Source organism: Cydia amplana, chromosome 19 (genome assembly GCF_948474715.1).
Source record: "Cydia amplana chromosome 19, ilCydAmpl1.1, whole genome shotgun sequence".
Taxonomy (NCBI): domain Eukaryota; kingdom Metazoa; phylum Arthropoda; class Insecta; order Lepidoptera; family Tortricidae; genus Cydia; species Cydia amplana.
The window spans coordinates 8,434,016-8,455,525 of NC_086087.1; the positions used below are offsets into that span (position 1 = coordinate 8,434,016).

Sequence of the window (21,510 nt, forward strand, 5' to 3'; positions counted from 1 at the left end):
GATTCGGATTGTATATTTGCTTTTTATGGACATTCAAATGATTTCAAATATTGTTTTAGAATCAGATTATATTCTTTGATTTCTCTAACATTAGGTATTTAAACCATTGTAAATACATGTTATTCATTGAATGCTGTTTTATGCAAATGTTAATTTCCAATTTCATTCCGTTAATTAACGGTAGTTCTTTATTATTACGATTAGACGCACTTTGTACGAAGTGGGCCTACTATTATTCTTGGTTATTTTTCATCTTCATACTGTGTAATGCTCCACTGACCACACTCGGGAATAAATGATTATGAGCCTTAAGTTTAACGATATAAGATCCATAATATTATGTTGGACTTTATATTTTTTGTCTAACCAAGTCTACCAATTAATTATGACATGTTAATTTTATCATGCCAATAATATAAATATATTCCGTATTTACCTGATGCTTTCACTAAAACCCGTTTGCCGGCATTATTATGTTAAACAAGTTGTTGATAAATTATAGTTATATACCTACTAGTTGGAATGTTTTGTTGAGCAGTCTAACGCTATGAGGCAAAACCTGAATGAATATGTACGATAGTGATGTGTAGAGGTCTTATATAGGTAGGTAATAGCAATTTTAGCAAGATGGCCAGGAGGATTTTTATTCCGGAAGTCTTCTTCGCGTATTGGCGCCGTATCCTATTTGTATTGTATATTTAATGTCTGCCAATTAGTCCATTTCACAATATCCGGTATGAAAGTCGCACGCCTTACAGCTAGGTTAGCATCGCTCATAAACTGTTCCTGTTTGAAAACGACGTTGTCTAAGGAAGCACTTGAATAACGTCGCGGCATCAGGTATTACTTTCACCAGTTTTATTAGCTACGCTTATATGTGTGAAAAGCATCGAGGGGAAACAAGCGACGACCACCCACGGTGTGGAAAATAGGCACGTATGTTGATTGTGATCGTCAGTAATAGCCTATTCTATTCATTCTTGCTTTATAAAAACTTAGATAATAGGTACTTTTATGCTCATGAGATGCTATCTATTCTAGATACAAAAGTTTCTGAAAATTTCGAGAAGGCTAGGAATAGGTCGGTATGTTTATAAAGTAGGTTCACTCCCCACGCCTGGAAGTCCAGTGACAAAACGGAGGTATAGATGGAATTAAGTCATGGAAAATATATACTAAATTTGAGCCATTAATGCTGTCCTAGGGTTGTCAATATATTTCTTCATTTAAAATGAAATATTCTGACAAAGTCCGACATCACACTAAACATCCGGACATTTCTGACAATTCCTAAACCTTCAGTTCTCCAAAAATGACCCAGTGGGTCACTACACTCGCCACTATAATATTCTGTAGCTTCGTCGGCATAACCGTCCCCTTTCTTTTGCTCAACTCCAAAGTTTTAGCTAGCTTCTTGTAGTTAGTTGAGGTTTCTAAAAAACTCTGACACTCGCCAAGTCCCCCCGCAATCCTGACATAGGACCAAAGATCCTGACATGTCAGGGGAACTCCTAGCTCTGTATCTGTACAGATACATATGTTCGATCTCGGCTATAGGTATTTATATTATTATACATTAACTCTATGCATCTCGGCAGGTGCGTCGGTCCAAACGCGTTCTAAAGGCATTCTTGAAGAGAATATGTATAAAGCGCTGCAAGGATTTATTTCACGGCCTAACTCTCGATACGGTATGACCTCTCAAACTATCGCCGTAGGTTGCAGCATATCGTAGGGTATTTAGTAGGGATGTACCGACTAGTCGGGAAAGCCGACTATTCGGCCTCATTTGTAGTCGGCGATTAGTCGGCGACTAGTCGGCAAAAATGGCCGATTAGTCGGCACTTTATAAGTGACAGAAAAACAGGGCAAAAAGAAATAAACAGCACATATTTTCATAAGCTTTTTACCTATTTTACCAAATTTTTTATTTAGGGTTCTAAAACTTTTGTTCGAAATTATTGACCGTGTGGTCGCTTTTTTATGTCCGATTGTGCGGTCGCCGTATGAAATATAACCTTAGGATTTTTTTATTAATTTTTTTAGCGTTACTATATGATAAATAGCGCGACGAAAGGGTAAAACGATTGTTTTTTAGTGCATTTGAACCGAACTTAGACCAAACTAATGATCTGGCCGACTAGCCGACTAGTCGGCCGACTAATCGACCATCCGAGCGCCGATTAGTCGGTTAGTCGGCCAAATCAATAGTCGGTACATCACTAGTATTTAGGGTTTAAACGTATACTGTATACACCGTGGGAGGGAGTAACCCGACGAACTTTAGCAATAGAGATTTCGATGCTTATATAATTATGTAGCGTATAGCCACCAAATTATAAAAACAAAATAATTATTATTTACTCGTATTCAATCGATTCCCATCCCATAAGTACGCCAGTCGCTGGCATTTGTCGATCGTTGCTATCTTAGCGGAGTACGACCTAGGGCACTATACGAACAAAAACAAATGCCGTTAGGAATACGTGGTTAAAGTTGGTCGGTTTTTTGCGCCCACCTTGTATACGGTATGTACTTGTACTGTTGTTCTGTGCACGGGTTCGAATATAGGTACCAAATCAATTTTGACTTTTTCAAAAGTAGCCGCGGTATCGTTTGTCTAAAATGGATTGATAAATAGTATCTTAGACTACATATAGATATTAGTAGAAGTAAAAAACTTGTAATAGATGTACTCAGACATAGCAACAATATGTAATATCTAGTGAAATGAAGCAAAATGCAAAATGTACTATTTAATGTATTACTATGTATTACTTCATATAACTTATGTAACGTAATGCTGCATGCGCTGTTAACTATTAAGCGTTCAATATTTAATTTTATGATGTATAAACTTAATGTAATAACAACCTTTTCCTTGTCAATGCCTCCCGGAGCCTTAAGCTCCAGAGGTATAAGCTCCGAATAATCAAAGTACTTACCTAATTGTAATAAGTGGTGAACGGTGTTGGTCACACATACTGTATATAGTGTTAAAAATACTTTATATTTAAGCCTTTCTTGTAGTGACTGTTTGTTTACCTAAATAAATAAATAAAAAATAAAAAAAAATTAAGGCTATTATAAAGGAATGTTTAGCGAAACCGTTAATTAATTGACTACTTATGCCGACTAGGTAATAGTCGTATGGCGAAACGTGAATATCTGTTACTTGACTGTACTACTCCGTTTCCTCCATACGAGTTGCTGCGTAGAAATCTTGAAATCAAGGTTCCATCATTTATATACCAAATAAGTAGGTAGGCAGGTAAGCTATGTTCGCTCCTGACCCCGTAGACAACATGCCAATCGCTAACGCTCCGTAGCGAACGAAACGCAACTGTCACGGTCACACTAATAAGGAAGAGTGATAGAGCGAGAGACACAAAGCGATTCGATGGCGAAGCGCAAGCTATTGTCACCTTGGTTAGGCCGCCTGATACAGATATTACAGATACGAAGACTTGACGACAAGCCAAGTGAAATTTTTATGTGATGCGAGTTATATGTACGCGATTTTACTCATTATAATTGATAATTAGAAAATTCCACCCTGCATATATCTTGTATCACCTAAATAATTTCACCTTGTATGTCAGATAGTATTAAGGTCCGCTTTCCGTAATTTGTCATACCTACTGGGCTACTGATCTGTAATTTTTGTACACAAGCAGTCCAGAAACAGGATGTTGGGTTGGGTTGAGTTATTATACTAAAAATGCAAATGTTATATGTGTAGGCACCTGGGATACGAAAAACAGCTTAGTTCTTGGTTAAAAAGGTTTTGAGTCGCTGCTTTAAGCGGTAGAAAATAGAAATAACCGGTAAATAGTGGATGTGTCATGAAATTGCAGTGTTATTATGTCCAGCCTTGCGTATCATAACGTACTATGTATCATTATTGCAGTTCATTGCTGGATATTCCGGTTTTACTACGTTTATTCTACTAATTTATATTACAAATGGCAGGAAAGGCAGGAGTTTTGAATGCAAGTTAACTGCTATGTAAATAGTCAAAACTCAAAACTTATAGTCAACAATTTCCATTGCGACAGCACATAATAAGTAAACAAGCTAAGCTAGTGAAAACCTAAGTAAAACCTAAGTAGTACATCGATGTACATATAACCAGAAAAATAATTATACAATAATACTTAATCGTACTCGAGTTTTTTAGAAGCCTAGAAAGCCTAGATACCTAGTTCTAGGTCAGGGTAACACACGTTCCGTTGATAACAGCTTGTGATTGAATCACGTAACCGTACAATAGCGGCAATGGAAACGCTACTTATCGCAATATTCCTAACTATTGATTAATTGAACTTGGAAGGTAAAAAAAAACTTGAGATTAGGTACACATTACTCGTATTGATACCACTTTGGAAAATGGAACATATTGACAACAATGAAAGCTGGGGCGTTTCCGACTTTAATAGGGAAAATTGCCAGTAAGATGATATCTTTGTGCCTATAACTATAACTCCTTGTTGAAAAGTTGTACCGCATACTCGGCGACAGGAATAAGAAAGTTTTCGTTATAAATGCGGAGTAGGTATTTAAACGGAGAAACGAAGTAGGTTTTAGGAAGAAATATGGGTTGGGAAATGAATTGTCTGCGAAACTAATGTTATGCTAAAACGTGAGTTAACCGACATTGCCTGACACTGACACGGATGGCTAAAGAAACTACAATCCTAATACTAACAAAAAACATGTCTTCCTCATTTCATTACATCCGCCGTTTATTTTTATATCATCATGTTTAGAGCCGCACACATAGTCATATATACATAGTTTCAATAAATGAGATGTGTATAGTTTTAAAAGGGTAAATAAAAGTCGAAGTCTTTATTGCTAAATTATACACGCCTAAAAATGTTCTAAGAGTTTTACTATTCGCGTGCCTCGATTCATTATCAGATCAGGTCAACACTAATTTATTGTATTGTCAAATGGGCATACACACGCCTATTTCCCGGAGGTAGAGACCACGCATTTCCACTTGCTACGATCCTGACATATCTCTTTCGCTTCCGTTACTTTCATAACATTCCTCATACACGCTCGCCGGGTGCTCTTGACCTGGCCTTTCTTCAGGATTTCTCCGATCTGATCAGAGAAAGTCCGCCGAGGTCTACCCCTTCCAACTCCCTCTCAAATTGTCAAATGGATTACGTGTAGTCATATACATATTTATTTTATAGCTAGTTGGACACAAAAAAAGTTTAAAATACCGTAAAAGTTTAGTAGTTAATGCTGTCTACGTCGGTAGTGGCACAGTTGGTCTTTCAATTGGCGTTACGTTACTGTTTACTTATGCAATGTTTGCGCTCCAACGCTGTTGCGTGACATTCTCTCGGTTACAGGATTTGCTATTAGATCCCGACAATACCTGAAATTATCAACTTTAAATCGTTCTCATAATCACCAGTTTTTGTTAAGTTTTTAACACTGCGCGTATTATAAAAAACTGTAGAGGTGCCCTCTTATATTATAGGTAGTTGTTAGTATGCGAAACAGGCTATAGTTTAGACAAAAACGACCATAAAAACTAGTGTGGTCTGTGGTCACATTTGGTAAACGGCCCTAAATGACTATAAATAATCATCAGACCTGTAAAAAAGTCAAACAACGACTAAAATTCGCCGTGCTAACGAATAAGACCACATATAGAAAAAAAGTGTCAGAAAGTGACATCTCTTTCATTCCGTTATTATCTACGCGGATGTTATTGCGATTCCAATAATGTAACATATCATATCGCATGTCACTATTTTATTTAATGTTATATGTAAAACCTCAGTTAAGTAGAGTTTAAAGGTTTTAAAGCTGACGGAGTTCATAACCTTGTAAAGCAGTAGTAAGTCGCTCGACTTTTAGAGTCGGCTTAGGCTTAACTCAATTATGCTACTAATACGCACACGCTATAGAATGACGCGCCAGGCTAGAAGCCCACGTCTTACCGTGGATTACCGGAGGGCGTGCGCTGAGGGGCTACCGCGAAAACCGAATTTCGCAAATTGCGGGCATTTTTCTCTGTTAACCCTTAAATGCATGATTTTTTCTTTTTGCCCGAAAGTAATATATGTATCATATAATTCTATGCTGGTTCTAGGAAAAATAGTAAAAAAATATAACATTGATTTTCGCAGCGAAATCAGTGTTAGAAGTTGCATAGGCTAAATCATGTTTATGTAAATATATAATTATTAGTAAGATATATAGGAAAAATCTTACTGCCATCAGAAAGGTACACTATTTGTGATATTCCTATGATAAAGTTTTTAAATATAAAATAATTACAAACCCCGAAAAATCGGCCCTAAATCACACACTAAAAATCATCAACTTCCGGTTTTTCTAAGTTTTCCCACATTTCGTCTTTAAAACAAATGTAATTTTTATAAATTAAAATATGCGTAAATTTAAGTAAAAATTCAGAAAATTTATTATTAACTATTGAAATAATATACAGGAACAAATAGAATTTGTCTAATTATGCATAAAATTTGATGTTTATGTTGTGTATTTAAGGGTTAATCTAATTACGCCTTCATTGGAGTAAAAGGGAAAGATCCCCGCAATTTGCGAAATTCGGTTTTCGCGGTAGGCCCTCTGCGCCTAGGCAACTGACGCAGAAACGGATTCATTTAGATTCCACGGTATTCGTGCGCGTAGTATACGTCCTTAGTAAATAGGTTAGATCTATAAGTATTCAATTGTTTCAGGCGGCATGCGCGCTGTGCGTGGGCGTGGGCAGCTACAGCGACCCGCCCGACATACAGGGGCTGGCGCACTTCGTCGAGCACATGGTGTTCATGGGCAGCGAGAAGTACCCCAAGGAGAACGAGTTCGACGCCTTCATCAAGGTCAGTTTTATTTACAGACCCCTTAGATCTAAGTCATCCATCATTCATTGAACGAACAGTTTGCGTGTGCTTATTAAACACTACACAAAACAAGTCAAGGCATCCATTGCTGAATAGGTGACAGCTACTCGATTGCTTGTAATAATAGCCTGCTTATCACTGTAATGAGAAATATTTCCAAGAGTGAAAGATGTGGTTGCATGAGTTAATCTCCTCGTACCCATTCCTTCATCTAGGGACTAATCGCGAACTGCGTTCTATCATAACATATGTTAATTATATCTACTGCCTACTCGCACAAATCGGACACATAAGCCTTAGCAACAAAATGACATTGAGGATAATGTTAATATTTAATTTTGTCTATAGAAAAAGGGAGGTTCAGACAACGCCTCAACGGATTGCGAGGTGACGACATTCTACTTCGAGATCCAAGAGAAGCACCTCCCACACGCAATGGACATGTTCAGCCAGTTCTTCGTGAGCCCCCTCATGATGAAAGAAGCCATGCAGAGGGAGCGAGAGGCTATACAATCCGGTAAGTATTTCCGGGTATTTTCCGCAGGTCGACATCCCAAGTTCCTATTTGACATGGTAAATGGAGGTAGCGTTGCCCTAACCACCGCAACTTCTCCACGAAGCCCAGCAATCCCTTAATGTTGCTTACCGCTTCTTGTAGGTTCGTTCTTCTAAAGTCAGCATCCATTTTTACAGAGTTCGCTATCGCCGCGCCTTCGGACTCGAACCGCAAAGACCAGCTGCTGTCCAGCCTGTTCCCCGAAGGACACCCGGCGCGGACATTCACGTGGGGCAACCTCAAGAGCCTGAAGGACATGGTCGAGGATGACCATCTGCACAAAGCTGCTCACGAGTTCAGGAGGCGACACTATAGCGCGCACAGGATGACGCTCGCCGTGCAAGTAAGTGGAACTCAAAACGTGGGACCGAGACAGGCTTACGCGGTTACACAATAGCTTTGCTGCAGCAGCCTACAGGACATGGTCGATGATGACCACCTACATAAAGCCGCTTACGACTTCAGGAAGCAGCACTATAGCGCGCACAGGATGGCACTCGCCGTGCAAGTAAGTGGCACTCTAAACGTGGGACCGAGACAGGCTTACGCGGTTACACAATAGCTTTGCTGCAGCAACCTATAGGACATGGTCGATGATGACCACCTACATAAAGCCGCTTACGACTTCAGGAAGCAGCACTATAGCGCGCACAGGATGGCACTCGCCGTGCAAGTAAGTGGAACTCTAAACGTGGGACCGGCACAGGCTTACGCAGTAACACACTAGCTTTGCTGCAGCAGCCTACAGGACATGGTCGATGATGACCACCTAGATAAAGCCGCTTACGACTTCAGGAAGCAGCACTATAGCGCGCACAGGATAGCACTCGCCGTGCAAGTAAGTAGAACTCTAAACGTGAGATCGGGACAGGCTTACGCAGTGACACACTAGCTTTGCTGCAGCAGCCTAAAGGACATGGTCGATGATGACCACCTACATAAAGCCGCTTACCGCTTCAGGAAGCAGCACTATAGCGCGCACAGGATGACGCTTGCCGTGCAAGTAAGTGGAACTCTAAACGTGGGACCGAGACAGGTTTAAGCGGTTATACAATAGCTTTGCTGCAGCATACTAAAGGACATGGTCGATGATGGCCACCTACATAAAGCTACACACGACTTCAGGAAGCGCCACCATAGCGCGCACGGATGACGCTCGACGTTTCGTACATAAGCTAAATGAAAAGCGCTAATCACTATATCGATTTACCCATTGGTTTACCGATTCGAAGATCGACCGAGTGACATGAATTGTATAGTAATTGGTTTCCAAATATTACTACGCCTTCCTTAAATCGATAAATGATTAATTAACGATTTAATAATTAGTTTACTTTTACGGTTTACAATCAAGATGCGTTTTTATGAATGAGTTGTGTTGCGATTGCACTAGGTAGATACTCGTAAGTATATCAAATTTTAAATTGTACTTTCTCTTGATGTGGAATGTGTGAGAGATTTCAATAGTTATATCGTATCTTGTATTCTGCTTGGGGCGTATTAATAACTACTCTTAAGTATAGTTCTGCTTGCTTTCCACTGGTTTAAAGTACTGATTACCTTAAATTAAGTTGATATATAGTAAGTGCGGTTGATGTGTATGTATGTGTATCTATCAAGGATCGGATACCGGTATTTTTTGTATGGGAACGGAAACGGTATTTTTTCGTTCTTTGCTAATTACTTCATTTCTAATTGGGCAATCTAATAATACGAAGTCGTTACCTAGAAACACAACTGAGTGCTACATTTTGAGTATAAAATAATTCTATGCTTTTGCAAAAAACCGGTTCCGATCCCTGGTATCTATTATTATATATTTTCTTGAACACTCGATAAAGCATTTAACTTCTCAGGATTACCTAAAGAATCACCGATTTTCTCTTTAAAAGCGTTTGTATTTTTTTCAGGCTCGAATGGATTTAGAAACTCTAGAAAAATACGTGGTAAACACGTTCGGCCAGATCCACTCGAACAAGCTACCGTCAGACGACTTCACCGACTACATGTTCCGGCCCGACCTTGTCACGGAACAGTTCCGGAGCATCTACTACGTCAAGCCCGTCAGCGATACTACTGAGGTGAGTCGAGAGTGTTTCTTACTCTCTGACCCAGAGAAAACGGGCGTCTAGAGTCTGGCTAATGAGAGTTGAGACTGAGATTTATTTAAAACTTTTTATATGGCAACTTTTTTTCCTATCAAATAAGCTGTCAGTTTCAAGCTGTCATTTAATTTCATAGTAATTTTATTGCCAGGTGCGGTTTTTATTGAAATTCCCGCGTCAGACTCTACCACCTAAGGCCCCAGGTCCTACCTATAGTACCTATTCATTTCGATGGAATTTAAACCATGTTCAATTGGAACAGAGTCGCTTTTGCTTTGTTTCGTTCAATTTTCTAACAACGCAAGATCAACTATATCTCCTACAATTTAGGTTCAAATTTCAGTGGAAAATTTTAGATGTTTCGTTTGTCTGGGCCTTAGGAGGGTATTCTTCAAGACAACTATAATGAGCCTAAGCTCAATTATATTGCTTTGATTTGTGACACAGTTCCTAACACCAGCTTCGGTTTCAATCTGGGATGTTGCGAATATCCGCATTCGAAACCGCGGAACTTCCGCATTATTTTCAACATCCGCATCTGCATCCGCATCCGCATAAAATCGATGCGGAGATTAATGCGGATGCGGATGTGGAACAGGTCGGTACAGGAACGTCTTAGCATCGGCGTAAGTGCTAGACTGCTAGGTAATTTAGTCATTAGCCAAAAAAACCTATTAGAAATGAGCAGTCAAGCGTGAGTGGGACTTAATGTACATATTTTAACCCTTGGAATGCGAGTCCGACTCGCAATTGGCCGGTTTTTTAAAATAAAAATTATTTTATGTACCTATCTGACATCCGCATCCGCGGATGTGAGCCTTTAAAAATCGGCATCCGCAACATCCCTGGTTTCGATATTAATCTATATTAAACTTTCGTGAGACATATTTTAAACTGTTTATACGACAACGGTTTCACTCACTTGAATTTTTAGTCGCTATAGCGAACAATAGCGACCAAAAATTCAAGTGAGTGAAACCGTTGTCGTACAATCCCTAGTTTCCATCATTAAATAGCTTAAGAAACATTAGACTGCATTGTTACCAGAGTTACGTAAGTAAATTTCAGCTCGATCGGAAATCTTAATCGACCTTTAAGTATTTCACAATTTTTCTCATCGTGTGTTCATTCACAGGATATTATATTACAATATAATTTGATTGTAATTGACAAAGTAACCCACTATCCCACTAACACCCAAATTGATGAGCACAGTTTTCTGGGTTAAACGCTTCGGAAATTATTATATTCTCATCTGCGTGTATCTCGAATTATAATTCCTATAGATTTGTAAGAGATGATTAATGTCTTGATTAATTTTGTAACATTCAATAAATTTGCCAAACTTACCCTTGTTTCCCAGTGTTGCGCCCATCTATTGCACGGGTATTTAATTTATGAGATTACCGCGTTCCAGTATAAATCTAATAGTTTTTAAACGAATATTTTTTTAAACCCGTGTTAGTTTAAGTCAACCTCATTTTATGATATCACTATCGATGACTTTAACGCATTCACTGCCGGGGGGTGTGGCCTAGGAACAAATTTGTATGACGGTGGACGCACATATGTGCGTTGGGGGCAGTGAATGTGTTAAAATCTTTTCATCATACATTTGACACGACGAACGATATTACTGCGACAATATCTAAAAATTTGCCGTAAAGTACCTACACAGTGAATCCGAAAGACCTGGGGCCGATTGCATAACAAACTACAACTAATATTACAAGCGGAACTCCTTATTTAATAAGTGAAATTAGAAAAGGAGTTCCGCTTGTAATATTAGTTGTATTTTGTTATGCAATCGGCCCCTGGGGCCCGTTTCTCAAAAGCTTGTAACTTGTAATACAAGCGGATGTCACTTTTTGACAGCTTTTGTTAGAAAGGGACTTTAAGTGGAAGTTCCATTCTGACAAAAGCTGTCAAAAAGTGACATCCGCTTGTATTAAAAGTTCCAAGCTTTTAAGAAACGGGCCTCTGTCCCTCTGACCAACTGTATCCATAGATGAAATGCCTGATTGGACTAAAATGCAACGTTATATTGCAGGTTCATTTAACATGGAGCATGCGGTCCCTGATCTCCGAGTACGAGTCGAAGCCGCACCAGTATATTTCCTACTTGTTGGGGCACGAGGGCAAAGGCAGTCTTCTGTCCTATCTTAGGAAAAAGTTAGTGTGCTAGCTCAATTATAAACTAAGCTAGTTTATGGTTCATATCTTCGTCCGCATACAAGCACTTAACACATTCATTGCCACCCAGCCAAACAAGACATCCGCGCCACGCTACAAAAATTTCGTCATATAAAGCTGTAGTACCACGATCCCGACTATCGGGTCGTCCGGCCTGGGAACGAAAATAAAATACCCGATAATCGGGTTTTCGGCACTGAATGTGTTAAGCGTACTCCCGGAAAAAAAGTACCCTATTTCATCTTCGAGGAAATGATAACAGGAAAAATAACTTTAGAAGTATTCAAATCGTTTATTAAAGATTCCACTCAAACAGAGTTTCAGGTATAAATCTTCTAATTTTCCTCATAATCGGCTAACTCCTATAATCTCAAGACCGATATTCCTCACGTTAGATTTAAAAATTGAACATTTATCTGAAGTATGTTCCTGATTTTAAATAGGATAAATATACTGAAGATATTCTTTAACAAACATTTGGAACATACAAATAAGAAATCTCGATCCCCCATAACTCTCTCTTACTCTTTGGCCCGAGATACACTTATAAGTTTTACTTATGTAAGTACGGACAAAGCTATTTGTTAGCATGAGATAACGATATTGACCTCTCATTCTGTAGTATAGCTGTGTCCCTACTTACGTAAGTAAAACTTAGTGTAAGGCCTGAGTGGACGCTCGGGTTGGGCGTGCAGCGGGGCGGGGCGTGCGGCGTGCATGTTAAACAAATGCAAACGTATAGGAGCGGCCTTAGTGCACGCTGCTCACATCACGCGTGAGCCCGACGCCACGCTGCACGCCCCGCCGAACGCTCCGCTTCGAGCGTCCACTCAGGCCTTACACTTACAAGTGTATCTTGGGCCTTTGTTGATATAGTTATTTGGTACAGGGTGTGGGCGCTGGGCATCTACACGGGCAACTCGGAAAGCGGCATCGACTACACCTCCATGTACAGCCTGTTCTCCACGCAGGTGGTGCTCACCAAAGACGGGCTGGACCACATCGACGAGGTCACTAATCAAAACTCACACTTAAACTGTTTATACGACAACGGTTTCACTCACTTGAATTTTTAGTCGCTATTGGCGACATGTTTCGGGCCCTTCGGGGGTCCATCCTCAGGCTCGAGTGCTCGCGGCGACTGCAACTCGTTGCGCGCGCGCTGACAGGGCGGGGGCGGGGGGCGCGGTGCACTCCGCATCCGGAGTTGTCACGTGACGGTTTGGTAGGGCGGCTGTATCGACTGACGTCCAGCACACTGCACTCACTATGTCCACGCGATCGTCACAACGCACTTCCCGCTTAATGCCAGGTAATACAGGTTTGCACTCGAGCCTGAGGATGGACCCCCGAAGGGCCCGAAACATGTCGCCAATAGCGACTAAAAATTCAAGTGAGTGAAACCGTTGTCGTATAAACAGTTTAAAAGATGTCTCACGAAAGTTTAATATCGAAAAGTCACACTTGTTTCTATTTTTTTTGCGTCTAAGTCATCCCGCCATCTCCTTTTCGGTCTGCCTGAACCCCGGCCTGCACCATCGATGGTGTTCCGTGGGTCCCACTCGGTAACCATTTTGGCCCACCTTTCAGGGTCCATGCGGCAGACATGTCCAGCCCAGTCCCACTTAAGCTTAGCGGTCTTGACACCTACATCTACAACTCGAGTTCTGGAGCGCAGTTCCGTATTTCTGATATCGTATACTTGTTTCTATATTCAAAAGAAATAAAAAGGATAAAATCTGTTTGATAAAAAAATCATATAAATTGTTATTTGCGAAACAGTCGTGTAAAGCACGTGCGCTGCATTCTATTTCCTCCTAGTCTTAAGTAATGTATGGTTGTTGCAGGTTTTGGAAGCAATATTCTCATACATAAACATGCTGAAACATTTGGGACCATCGGAAAGGATTTATGATGAAATAAAGGTAAGCGTAGCCTTCAATTTTATTTATGTATGTACAAAATGCAGAAGTTAAGTAGTATCTGCCAGTCACAGAGCTGAAACACATACATACTCATAATTCAAAACGAATAATTGGATCGTTTAAGACTCCATTCCTTTCCAAAAGCCCCAAAAAGCAAGGCGCAATTCACGACTAAAATTTAAGAGCAGTCTTGTGAAATAGAATCGAATTATTTATATTTAGATTGGCATGGCTTGACTTCTGCTCAAAGTATTAGCTTAGTATTAATTCACCTAACGTAGTGCCAGTAAAATTGATTTCATATACTTGGTCAACCAGATCTTGACAGTAGAAAAAGGCGGCAAATTTGCGCGAAGGGATATCGTCCCATAGAAAATTTGAATTTCGCGCCATTTTTTACTGACAAGATTTGGTTGACCAGCTATAGTTTCAATCGGCTCTTTCCACAGACTATAGAAGAGACAAGTTTCCGTTTCGAAGAGGAGTCTCAACCGGCGGACTACGTGGAGTCGCTGGCGGAAAATATGCACTTTTACCCGCCCGAACACTACATCACTGGCGACCGTCTTTACTATAAATATGATCCTAAGGTAGGTCGATTTATTGTAAGAATAATTCGGGTCGCTATTGTTTTCCTAAAAGTTTTAAGTCATAATTATTTGCCCGCATTTTCGTTAGTCATAATTTATTTGATTCAGAAACGCGTCACTTTTTAGGATTGCCATTAAACAAACCTAACCTAACCTATATATAGGATAACCTTACGAATCCTAATCCTAATAGAAAGTTAGCTGTTCGGTTGGTTTTGCCCAACCCATCCCAACTTTTTTCGCAAATTTAGCGTTGGTCCCATGGTGACAAAGAATTGTTTGTTTTGTCAAAATTTTCACGTGGCAAAGTTTATTGAAGAAACATCCTGTAGTATAGATTTAGATTTATTTATGTCATAATATGAAATTACATTATAAATTATTCTAAGCTAATCTATACGAATTTATATTATGATCGTCAACTATTTATTATATTATAAGCTTCCTAAAAAACATTTGCATTTAAAATAAATGGACAAACATAAGTACATTTTCTGGCGGGCTATAAGACTAAGGGTCTCCCCAAACTTATCGACGCGGAATCGGCAATGCCAATAGAAATGAAACTTTATGTCCACGCAATAAGAGCGAAAAAGACGCCGACCCGTCGGCCGTCGACGGCCGAACGGAGCCGAACCGAACCTTACCTGTTAATGCTGTTTACTATCGGCTTTCGCCGAATCCGCGTCGATAAGTATGGGGAGACCCTAACGCTGTAATTTCAGGGTGCCTAGCCAGCGTGCAAATCGTTAACGCTCCTTGGCGTAGTAGTCATCTCTCTTTATCACTCGTCCATACTAGTGCGACGGAGACAGTTACATTGTGTTCGCTCCGGAGCGTAAGCGATTTGCACGGTGGCTACGCGGCCAGTTCACGTCGATTCTTCTCGAATACTCTAATGGAAATAATGTTGCAGGGAATCCGTGAGGTGCTGGAGTGCATGAGCGCGGACAGCGTGAACATCATGATCCTGTCCAACAAGCACTCGAGGAAGATCGAGTACGACGCCAAGGAGAGGTGGTTCGGCACGGAGTACCGCAGGGAAGGTTAGTAGAACCGGCACTTTACTTCATGAAGAGTGTTGCAGGGAATCCGTGAGGTGCTGGAGTGCATGAGCGCGGACAGCGTGAACATCATGATCCTGTCCAACAAGCACTCGAGGAAGATCGAGTACGACGCCAAGGAGAGGTGGTTCGGCACGGAGTACCGCAGGGAAGGTTAGTAGAACCGGCACTTTACTTCATGAAGAGTGTTGCAGGGAATCCGTGAGGTGCTGGAGTGCATGAGCGCGGACAGCGTGAACATCATGATCCTGTCCAACAAGCACTCGAGGAAGATCGAGTACGACGCCAAGGAGAGGTGGTTCGGCACGGAGTACCGCAGGGAAGGTTAGTAGAACCGGCACTTTACTTCATGAAGAGTGTTGCAGGGAATCCGTGAGGTGCTGGAGTGCATGAGCGCGGACAGCGTGAACATCATGATCCTGTCCAACAAGCACTCGAGGAAGATCGAGTACGACGCCAAGGAGAGGTGGTTCGGCACGGAGTACCGCAGGGAAGGTTAGTAGGACCGGCACTTTACTTCATGAAGAGTGTTGCAGGGAATCCGTGAGGTGCTGGAGTGCATGGGCGCAGACAGCGTGAACATCATGATCCTGTCCAACAAGCACTCGAGGAAGATCGAGTACGACGCCAAGGAGAGGTGGTTCGGCACGGAGTACCGCAGGGAAGGTTAGTAGAACCGGCACTTTACTTCATAAAGAGTGTTGCAGGGAATCCGTGAGGTGCTGGAGTGCATGAGCGCGGACAGCGTGAACATCATGATCCTGTCCAACAAGCACTCGAGGAAGATCGAGTACGACGCCAAGGAGAGGTGGTTCGGCACGGAGTACCGCAGGGAAGGTTAGTAGGACCGGCACTTTACTTCATGAAGAGTGTTGCAGGGAATCCGTGAGGTGCTGGAGTGCATGAGCGCGGACAGCGTGAACATCATGATCCTGTCCAACAAGCACTCGAGGAAGATCGAGTACGACGCCAAGGAGAGGTGGTTCGGCACGGAGTACCGCAGGGAAGGTTAGTAGAACCGGCACTTTACTTCATGAAGAGTGTTGCAGGGAATCCGTGAGGTGCTGGAGTGCATGAGCGCGGACAGCGTGAACATCATGATCCTGTCCAACAAGCACTCGAGGAAGATCGAGTACGACGCCAAGGAGAGGTGGTTCGGCACGGAGTACCGCAGGGAAGGTTAGTAGAACCGGCACTTTACTTCATGAAGAGTGTTGCAGGGAATCCGTGAGGTGCTGGAGTGCATGAGCGCGGACAGCGTGAACATCATGATCCTGTCCAACAAGCACTCGAGGAAGATCGAGTACGACGCCAAGGAGAGGTGGTTCGGCACGGAGTACCGCAGGGAAGGTTAGTAGGACCGGCACTTTACTTCATGAAGAGTGTTGCAGGGAATCCGTGAGGTGCTGGAGTGCATGGGCGCAGACAGCGTGAACATCATGATCCTGTCCAACAAGCACTCGAGGAAGATCGAGTACGACGCCAAGGAGAGGTGGTTCGGCACGGAGTACCGCAGGGAAGGTTAGTAGAACCGGCACTTTACTTCATAAAGAGTGTTGCAGGGAATCCGTGAGGTGCTGGAGTGCATGAGCGCGGACAGCGTGAACATCATGATCCTGTCCAACAAGCACTCGAGGAAGATCGAGTACGACGCCAAGGAGAGGTGGTTCGGCACGGAGTACCGCAGGGAAGGTTCGTTGTGTGGTATACGGGGGTTGTTTAGGGGATGTAGTAACGGAACACGGTGTTGTTCATACGGCGTTTATTACAGAACTGATTTTTGGATTACCCACATAACATTTACATACCTAGTTTCGTCTACCCCCAAGTACATATACCACAAGTTGAACCGGCACTTTACTTCATGAACAGTCCTGCGGGATATTTTAGAGGGTTTATATTTGCGAAACAATAAACGACCCTAAAGTTAATGTATGTATGTATGTGTTGTTTCATGGTTAGCCCGCGCACCGGGCTTACAAAGAGAATCATAATTCAAACGTAACTTATACTTGGACGTGTATCAATGCATATTCTTTCTAGCAATCCCCCCCGCGTGGCTCGAGCGCTGGCTGAACGTGGAGCCCTACAGCGAGTTCCACATCCCCGACAAGAACATCTACCTCACCACGGACTTCTCGCTCGCGCCGCCGCCGCAGCCCTACCTCGACGCGGCCAAGGAGCTCGGCGTAGATCTGGCTAATAGTTCTACTAAAGATATTTACAAGAGGACTGAGAAGAGAGGGGAGCAGACGACTATTCTTTCTAAGGATGATCTCATGGCTACCGTCAATAATTTCAGGTAAAAACTAACACTATGAAAGAAAGGGAAAAGTCAACACTACGTTCGCGACCAATATCCAGACATCATAGAGCTTTGCGGTTTATATTAAATATTAAATTTTGTTAGTAGTAGTAGCAGTTGCACCGCCCACAATCTCTCTGCTTTGCCTTAAGGTTGACTGGTAGAGAATGCTTTTGGCATTAAGTCCGCCTTTTGTACGATAAGTTTTTCTTTTGTGCAATAAAGTTTAAATAAATAAATAAATAGACTAGGAATCCTCTAGACGGAGTTTAGAGCAATTATTTCATGAAACCGATGCCGCCAAAAATACTGGGGTGCGGGGGACGAGGTGAGCGAGTCCCGTGCCGTGATTGGTCCGTTCAAAGACACGGACGTCACACAAAGACACTTTGGCTCGAAAATGGAGTAAAACTACCGTATATTTATGGCAGACGGGGTAGCGCTACTATGCACAGTCTGGAGGATGTCTTGTTTGTGCCAGACATCGACTCCACCCTCTATGACTAATGGGAGTGACGGCGATGAAAAATGTTGCTATGTGTAACTGAACTACAAATATAAGCGCATAAGGCGCATATTCGTTTGACCGTGTAACAAACTACGTTATCTGTTATTTTGCAATTTAATAATTGGGATATGTATTATGTCCAATCTGAACTGAACCTTGACTGCAAGTGTTTAAGGTCCACATTTTACCGCAGGCTCGACCAGCCCAACCTGCTCCGCAAGAACAAGCACATGGAGCTGTGGTACAAGCCCGACTTCAAGTTCCGCTTCCCCACAGCACTTCTATACTTCTACTTCATCACGCCGCTCAGCCTCAAGTCTCCGAGAGAGTGAGTCTAGCCATGTCTAGCCAACTTATAAATCACTTTGCTGTGTAATGATTAGAGATGCACCGGATATCCGGTTACTATCCGGTATGCGACCTATCCGGCCGTTATTTTAGTATCCGGCCGAATACCGGATAGTGACCTACTAGCCGGCCGGATACCGGATAGTAAAATTAACACATTTTGGGGTAAAAAAATTGAATCTAAAACAGTCACGAAATAGATAGAAATGAATACGTAACCAATGTCACACAATACACTTATTTGTTTACACAAAAATACGCGCGCGCACTTGTAACTATAAACGAACTTACTACGTAATGACATGATAAAACTCGTTACGATCCTAGAAATGTGTCCGCGCGAACGTTCACTACGAAACAGGTGCACGACGCGCACCTGCAAAACTCAAAATATGGGTATAGTTCCGCCGACCGAATATCCGGCGGCCGAATACTGGATATTCGGCCAGTGTGCAGGCCGGATATCCGGTATCCGGTATCCGGCCAAACAACTATCCGTTGCATCTCTAGTAATGATAGTTTCCCAAAGAAAATGTATCACTATATTACTACATAGTATAAAACAAAGTCGCTTCCCGCTGTCTATCCCTATGTATGCTTAGATCTTTAGAACTATTACGCAACGGATTTTGATGCGGTTTTTTTAAATAGATTGTTTGAGATCAAGAGGAAAGTTTATGTATAATTTGTTAACCCGTGCGAAGCCGGGGCGGGTCGTAGAAAATAAAATTAGATTTTTTAAACGAAGAAAATATTTGGAGAAACGTAATTCTTAAGATCATCATCATCACGCGATTTGAATCCATAGTGAAGGTTTGTAACTCTATTGAGTTTAGAATATTTCCTTGCCAAGATAATCAAGAAATCTAATTTAATGAAAATAAATTGATTCAATTCGAACACTAAGTTCTCAGAATCGAGATTTGACCCCGCTGACCCCACGGGTCCAAACTCACTGTTTCTGTGTTACAACTGAAATATCTAATAGCGTTATTTATAAACGCGCTACTGGCCTGAATTAGCTATGAGTAGTTTGTCTTTATCTGCCATTTTGACTTGTGTATTTGTAAGAAAGGGATAAAACATAATTTAACTAAATCAGTCCCGTAAACTTTTATGGATAAGGGGGTAAGGAAATTACCCAAAAACTATTAAAACATTCCCGTATTTTCACAGAGCTTGCCTTTTGGATTTGTGGACTGACGTTTTACAACAGGGGCTCAAAGTGAGTATTATTTGTTTGTGAAATGAGGTAAGGCCCAAGATACACTTGTTTTACTTACGTAAGTAAGGACACAGCTATACTACAGAATGAGAGATAAATATCGTTATCTCATTCTAACAAATAGCTTTGCCCCTACTTACGTAAGTAAAATTTACAATTATAATTTATAATATTTCAATTTCACAAGGCGTCTTTCCAGATCTTATGAAATATAGTAAAGTCATTCCTCTTTTTAAATCTGGTGACTCGAGTAATATGGCTAATTTCCGACCAATATCAATACTTCCTGTACTAAGTAAAGTTTTTGAAAAATTAATGTTAAATGATCTACTGGGTCACTTCAACAGACATACTTTACTTACAAGCAATCAGTTTGGTTTCACAAAGGGCCGTTCCACGACCGATGCTGCTTCGGTACTCATTAAACATATTTATAATATTTGGGAAAATTCTTGTGATGCAATTGGCATATTTTGTGATCTTTCTAAAGCATTTGATTGTGTGGATCATGGAACGCTCATTTTGAAATTAGAACACTATGGTCTGTCAGAAAATGCCCTAAACTTTATGTCTTCTTACCTTAGCAATAGAACACAAACAATTGTTGTAAACAAAACCCAGTCTAGCGGAGCTGTAGTCCAATTAGGAGTGCCGCAAGGTTCTATTTTGGGTCCATTCCTGTTTTTGGTTTATATAAATGATTTGCCATGTATAGTAGAAAATCTTTGTGAAATAGTTCTTTTTGCTGATGACACATCATTACTTTTTAAGGTTGATCGGAAATCTACCGATTATAGTGTAATTAACAGCACACTCGTTAATGTACTTAACTGGTTTACTATGAACAATTTGCTTCTTAATGCTAAGAAAACCAAATGTATTAGATTTTCTTTGCCGAATGTTAAACCAGTCGATACTAAAATACTTTTGAATAATGAATGCTTAGAGATGGTAGATAAAGCTCTGTTTCTTGGTTTAACATTGGACAAAAATCTACAATGGAGTCCTCATATCGGAACACTAGCTAACAAATTAAGTTCGGCCGCTTACGCCGTGAGGAGAATTAGACAACTGACTAATGTTGAAACAGCTCGCCTTGTTTATTATAGTTATTTTCATAGTGTAATGTCATATGGTATTCTGGTTTGGGGCAAAGCAGCTGACATACAGACTATATTTGTCTTACAAAAGAGAGCCATTCGTTCTATATATAACTTAAGAGCGCGTGAATCATTAAGAGAACTTTTCAAAGAAATTAATATTTTAACTGTAGCTTCCCAATACATATATGATAGTATTATTTATGTTATTAAGAATCTAGACTCCTTCACTAAGAATTCTGATGTCCATAACTTTAACACTAGAAATAGAAATAAGCTTGCTATCAGAAAGTTTCGTGTCCGTAAAGTACAAAAGTCATTCGTTGGGCAATGCATTCATTTTTATAACAAGTTACCTGAGAATGCTTTAAGATAACCCTTTCCAGCTCTTAAGAATTACTTAAAAAAGTCATTGATGTTAAAAGCTTATTACAGAGTCGAGGACTACTTGACAGACAAACATGCATGGTCCAAACCAGAAACTAACTAATAAAAAGTAGTAGCAATTAAAAACATTGTATTATGTATAGAGTTATAGGTGACACAGCTCAGGTAAGCAGGAAAGCACATCAAATATTATATGTTGGTAATTAATAATAATCAATCAGATTTATATAATATGTTTTCCCATTTCTTTTAATAACTTTATTTTCTTTTCCTTTTGTAAGAATTTGATATGTTTTCTGAAAGAGCTACGA

At 40.9% G+C, this 21,510-nt stretch overlaps 1 protein-coding gene across 1 annotated transcript in view; it reads left to right on the forward strand.

Moving 5' to 3' along the window:
• The window catches only part of LOC134656983 (nardilysin-like), a 36,212-nt gene that overhangs the window by 2,303 nt on the left and 12,399 nt on the right, over positions 1–21,510 (forward strand). The window contains exons 3-14 of the mRNA XM_063512548.1: positions 6,732–6,872; positions 7,242–7,410; positions 7,587–7,792; positions 9,360–9,530; positions 11,605–11,726; positions 12,637–12,757; positions 13,595–13,672; positions 14,122–14,262; positions 15,179–15,308; positions 17,370–17,628; positions 18,333–18,467; positions 19,664–19,712. Coding sequence (XP_063368618.1) covers positions 6,732–6,872; positions 7,242–7,410; positions 7,587–7,792; positions 9,360–9,530; positions 11,605–11,726; positions 12,637–12,757; positions 13,595–13,672; positions 14,122–14,262; positions 15,179–15,308; positions 17,370–17,628; positions 18,333–18,467; positions 19,664–19,712 — 1,722 coding nt within the window. The remainder of the gene's footprint in view (positions 1–6,731; positions 6,873–7,241; positions 7,411–7,586; positions 7,793–9,359; positions 9,531–11,604; positions 11,727–12,636; positions 12,758–13,594; positions 13,673–14,121; positions 14,263–15,178; positions 15,309–17,369; positions 17,629–18,332; positions 18,468–19,663; positions 19,713–21,510) is intronic.